Below are 5269 nucleotides of genomic sequence, written 5' to 3'. Positions count from 1 at the left end.
AGAATGACTTTTCTTCCACCCTTTTTCCTAAGTGGGTGTATGTTTCCCCTTATTTTTTTTAGACCAAAAGGGTTTGGACAAACTTTATTTTAACAAAAACCGTCTTAAAAGTATTATTTAACCACAAGGGCTTAAATTTAATTATAAGGACAAAATTATTCATATAACATGCCTTATAAACATAAAAGTCCCAGGCTGAATTAAAAGCCCAATACACAATAAATATTTTTTCCAAACTTGCTCCTAACGGAACCTAACCCAATCCCGTTACCCCCAAATCCAATCCATTAATACAATCACCAATCGTCCTATTTTTCACAAACACAAAATCCCATTTCACAAAACCTAAAAATTCAACTTCAGCTCCCATTTGAACTTCAATTCCCGACTTCAAAACATACATTTGCCGAAGAAAACCAGAATTTCTCAAAGAAAAAAAAAAATGCAAAAATTCCATCTGCCGAAGAAACTCCGAATATCTTTTGTGATTCCATAAACTAAACACAGTCTGTAGAATCACAAACGTTCAAGAATAACAAGATGAATTGCGCTTTTGCGTTTCAATTGAGATGTGCTCTTATTTTCTTTAAATTTCACATTATAGGGCAACATTGGCCCCGGATCAGCCATTATTTGGCTCGTAAGTTTTCCGAATTTGCAAATCTTCTTTTCGCGGCCCCCTTAATCTTGTAATACGATGTCTGCAAAATAAGCTCATTTGGAATCTTCATGCATTTTTGAGTTGATTGTCTTTGATTCTTGCCTATCGGAATTTCTGGATGTGATGATCTTCCATGCACTTCTCTCAAAAGACCGGGGACCAAAAATCTTTGGTGAACATGGACCTTGATTGCCTCGAATTAAACATCAGTTACTCTTTTCGGCCGAGCCTTGATCTTCTCTATCCTCACGTTTTCACTTGTGAGTTTTTTTCTCTTGGCCAACAACACTCTTCGTTTGTGGACCACAGACCTTGATCTCTTTGGATTGGTAATGGACCTTGGATTGGATATTTTAATTTAAAGTTTTGAGCCTGACTAGGTATCTCGGACCAATCATGCAATCCTACTAACTTCACTGAAAAAGCTTGGACCTTCTTTGTCAAAATTACGGATCACGATGCCAAGCATTTAGAATTCATCCGTGGCTCAAACAGGCCTATATCATGTCCTCTCACCGATGGAGTAAACTGGACCTTGTGCTTTGAGAATACTGATGTATATATATGCATCCGGATAATCCCGGATCGTATTAGGCACGGGTCAACAGCAAAAAAAGAGAGGGGGAAGGGGGGGGGGGGGGGGGGCTTGATATTTACAGTGTGGTTAGGATTGAGAGTGGAAGGTTTATCCCAGAACTTGGGTCGGCCATAAGCGCTTCCACCTTGCAATTTCCTCCTCATTGTAAATCTTTCGGATTCCTGCATAGAAGCCGTCTGCTTCATTGCCTTCTTCGCGATGGTCCTTCCTGTTTATCGTCATTTCTCTCCATCGGGAACCAGGAGTGTACTGACTGAACTCCAGTTTTACTATATCTGTAATAAAAGAGTACTTGTTTGTCAGATACTTATATACAGTAGTGGTAGTCAAGAAAATAGTCCTAGCTAGAATCCTACAAACAAACAACAACAACAAAGCATTATCCCACTAAGTGGGGTCGGCTATATGAATCCTAGAATGCCACTACACTCGGTTTTGAGCAAACGGCTTCCTTCAGATAGCCTAAGGGTCAATAGTGATTAGAAGAAACAACAGAATGCATGAAACAGATAGTTTACATATGTAACAAATATCAAGCACTTGGTGCTGTGTTGATATGAGAAAAATGAATTCAGCAAGACTAGCACATAGGTTTCCCTTTTCCTTGTTAGTCAAGTAACAGTTCTTTCGTTTATAAAACAATGATTAAAAGGCAAGGAATGGGAAAAGCGCTATCCGCTAAGAACAAAGGATTCTGTTGAGAAGGGAAAAAAACATATTCAATACCAGAACATAGATAAGACGTCAGATTTGGTCATGACAAACAACCGTAGCTGGCACATATTCCTCAAATGTAAGAAACAGAAAAGGAAGTTTCAGAGTCAAGTCATCTTTATGTCTAGATTTTGAGTTTTCTGCCATCTAAGTTCTCTAATTCATAGGCATGAACATGCCATCGTACTTCCAGAAAAATGGAAACAAAAATAGAACCAATAAGAAACGTATGTCAGTCACTAAGAAGGCATACGGCACTGCATTATGAATGCAGCAGACCAATGCATCATATCACAAGTCAATGGACAATAATAACAAGTGATTCCGTATGGACAAGCTATATGGTTCACATACTAGTTTGATTTCGTTTGGAGTAAAAAAGAACCCTTTTCAAGTGTCCAAGTTAAGGTAAGGCTTAGATTTCCATGCTGAAGATGCTTGAATGCCAAACTATTCGGGGAAAGAGATATCATAAACTCCATAGATTTCTATATGGAGACTTTAATATGGCATCTCGTGCGTGATGTTTATCGATTGACATAGGAAGGAAGTTTGTATTTTGTAACCAAAAAAACAAAAACAAAAGGGAACTGTTATTAGCACTCCAAAAATCTCATTCTACACTCCTCACAAGTGTATTTTTCTTTCTAATTATAGAGAGTTTGGAGTGCCAAATGAGATTTTTGGAGTGCTAATAACAATTCCCAAACACAAAAAGGAGAACGAAGTATGTTTCTTCCACTAATGAAAACAAAACAAAGAAAACTCAGCAGAATTGCAGAAACCGAAATGCTTTCTCACCATTGCAGTGACAACGGCAGCCATTCTCATTCCCATCGCAAAACTCTAAGTGACCAATGACACCATACCACCAACCTAAAGCACATAAGAATCCAAATTATTGCTAAATTCCAAAATTAAGGGATAATTGAGAGACATTTTAAGGCGGGATTTAGAAACAAACCGTAGGGAAATTCTTTGTTTCTTCTCCACTGGATCTCAATATAATCACCGGGTTTTAAGTCATGTAAACAATCGGAGACATGAAGTTTGTGAGGAGGAGTATCAACTGGAGCCGCTCTTAGTCTATCCCATGGTATATTTTCCTCTGTTGCCCTCCGCCCGTAAGGTGAATACCTGCAATGTAAATTTTGAATTCAAGAGAGAACCATTCAGAAATAAGCCTTTTCAGAATCGAACTTTAATCCAATGGCCGATTGGAACTTATACGAATAGAATTGCAAGTTAAAATTTTGAAATAGCATTTAGATTTAACATATGTTATGTTAAGAACCTTAATCATTAATATATGTACTTCTCTAGTCAAAACACATATAAAGCAGACCGATACTCCACCTTGCTTGAAATGTGTTTGTCGTCGAATCATAGCGCACTCGTGCATCATAACAAGACAGCATAAACCCTACATTACCGTTCTGCAGGAAAAGACACACACACATATGTATAAGGTGTTCATGAATTGTCAAGCAAGAAAATAACAAACAAACAAAAAAAATTGTGCAAACTACATATTAGCAGAGATAGATACTACTGATAATATCAAGTTTGCGGCAATACCTCGCGGTTATAGACCTGAGCCGGGAACCAAAACTTGCCAGTTTCAAGAGAGAGATACAGAGACATGATCGAATCGACCGATAAACAACTCGTACTAGCCTTCACTTTACATACTGGAGTTAATTTTTGCCAAGTAATCCACGAGGAATGCAAAATACTAGCCTCAAGGGACTCCATTAGACCTTTTTTCTCGGTCCGAACGGAGTAATTTCTGATTCTGTTTCTTGAGGCCCCATGCAACTGCCACTCTCTGTAAGCAGCAGGCCCTATAAGTCGACCCCATTTGTGGTTCATATGGTTCCCCCACAAGTGATCACTTGTGCAGCTCTCCCTCAAAGAAGCACAAACTGCTGCCATGGAGCACAACCCAGATGGGGGAAGCCTCTCAAGAATGCAGTCCAAGGCCAAGTCAGGCAAATCCAGGAGAGAGAGACTAGTTTCTCTCTCCACCTCCACATTTGAGCCAAAAGTCACCATCTTTTTGAATTTGGAGGTGATGGGTTGGAGTGAAATCCTGCTTTTGGGGAGAAAACTTAAAAATCCACCCAAAAACTTGAGTGAGATTAATCTGAGGCTATCCTCCCATGTTTGTAATATTGGTTTGTGGTGAGTGAAGGACTTAGAAAGGAGGATGAAAGAGGCACAAGAAATAAGGAGGCAAAGCATTGGATTGGATTGAAAGGGATGGAGTGAGCGAGTGAAACTTCAAAGTTTAAAGTGATTGACTGGAGTTTGGCATCAATCAAATATTGAAGTAATTCATCCTAGCCTTGAATGGATGCAAATGTATAATGTATGAGAGAGGAGAGGAGAGGAGAGGGGGGGCGTTGTTTTTTATTTTGCTTGACAAAGACAGATGAACAAATGACAGTTGACATCTTGAGAATGTAGTTATTAGCTAGGTTGGCCAACGGAAGTGGGCCTCCTTTTCAAGACAAGTTAATTTACACACCAACCGACCAGCCTTTATTGCATGTACTACAAATTTGAGAGCAGAAAACAATTAAACAACTTATTAATAGAATCATCTTTGTTATTTAAAAGAGAGTGAAAATATTATTTAGTTTTTTATTACAGAAAAAATGATAAGCAATAATATAATTTCATAAAATTAAATTTTGTTGTTTTTTATTGAAGCATCATCCAAATGTAATTTTAGCATAAATCTAATATTTAAAAATAAAAAATGAAAAACAAAAACCTCTCCAATCCCCACTCCCATGTTTTTTCTCTCTCCCTCTTTCCTTCTCATTTAAAGAAAAATGAAAATAAAAAATATTCGTAATCTATTCAGTTTTTAATTGTTTGATAATTATTTTAGTTTTTTCACAAAATAAAATCTGAAAACTTAAACTGTGAGCTAAAGTTTGAAATAAAACAAGTATTTTTTTCTTCTTCAGTTTTCATCTAAACTACATTAATAAAACCCTCTTTATCAACCAAAAGAGGATAAAAAGGTAATTTTATCTTCTACCACAAAACAAAATCATGGATAGTAAGTAAATTCACACAAAAATTTTACAGTTTTTTTTTTTTTTTTTTTTTTTTTTTCCGAAGCCTTACCCAAGAGCGATCATAACATCCTCCAATTTCGAAAAAAAAAAACACAAAAAGAAAACTGACACACCCCGATCCTAGAATCAAGGCGTGCTGGCTGCCACGTGGGCGTGACGTAACCAAAAGTGCGACGCAGAAGCAATAGATAAGAGAAATACGAA

The 5269-nt window shown here is 37.3% G+C and overlaps 1 protein-coding gene across 1 annotated transcript; it reads right to left on the bottom strand.

Annotated features, from left to right (window-relative positions):
* Positions 1 to 458: 458 nt before the first annotated feature.
* LOC126592099 (F-box protein At2g26850-like) lies at positions 459 to 4380 on the bottom strand. Its single transcript, XM_050257855.1, has 5 exons — positions 3552 to 4380; positions 3330 to 3409; positions 2938 to 3110; positions 2775 to 2849; positions 459 to 1534 (listed from the first exon to the last, which is right to left on the bottom strand). The coding sequence occupies exons 1-5, from the start codon at positions 4215 to 4217 to the stop codon at positions 1347 to 1349; spliced, it is 1182 nt and encodes a 393-aa protein (XP_050113812.1). The 5' UTR covers positions 4218 to 4380; the 3' UTR covers positions 459 to 1346.
* Positions 4381 to 5269: the final 889 nt, after the last annotated feature.

Source organism: Malus sylvestris, chromosome 12 (assembly GCF_916048215.2).
Source record: "Malus sylvestris chromosome 12, drMalSylv7.2, whole genome shotgun sequence".
Taxonomy (NCBI): Eukaryota; Viridiplantae; Streptophyta; class Magnoliopsida; order Rosales; family Rosaceae; genus Malus; species Malus sylvestris.
The sequence above is the reverse complement of the archived record's forward strand: the minus strand, read 5'-3'. Positions and strand labels throughout refer to the sequence as shown.

Bases quoted from the DNA above. Each gene is read 5' to 3' on its own strand.
- LOC126592099 (XM_050257855.1), bottom strand. From the start codon at position 4,217: ATGCTTTGCCTCCTTATTTCTTGTGCCTCTTTCATCCTCCTTTCTAAG. The intron at 3,111-3,329 runs GTGGAGTATCGG...TTTACATTGCAG, and splicing joins ACAAACACATTTCAAGCAAG to GTATTCACCTTACGGGCGGA. The intron at 1,535-2,774 runs GTGAGAAAGCAT...CTTTTATTACAG, and splicing joins CTGCCGTTGTCACTGCAATG to ATATAGTAAAACTGGAGTTC.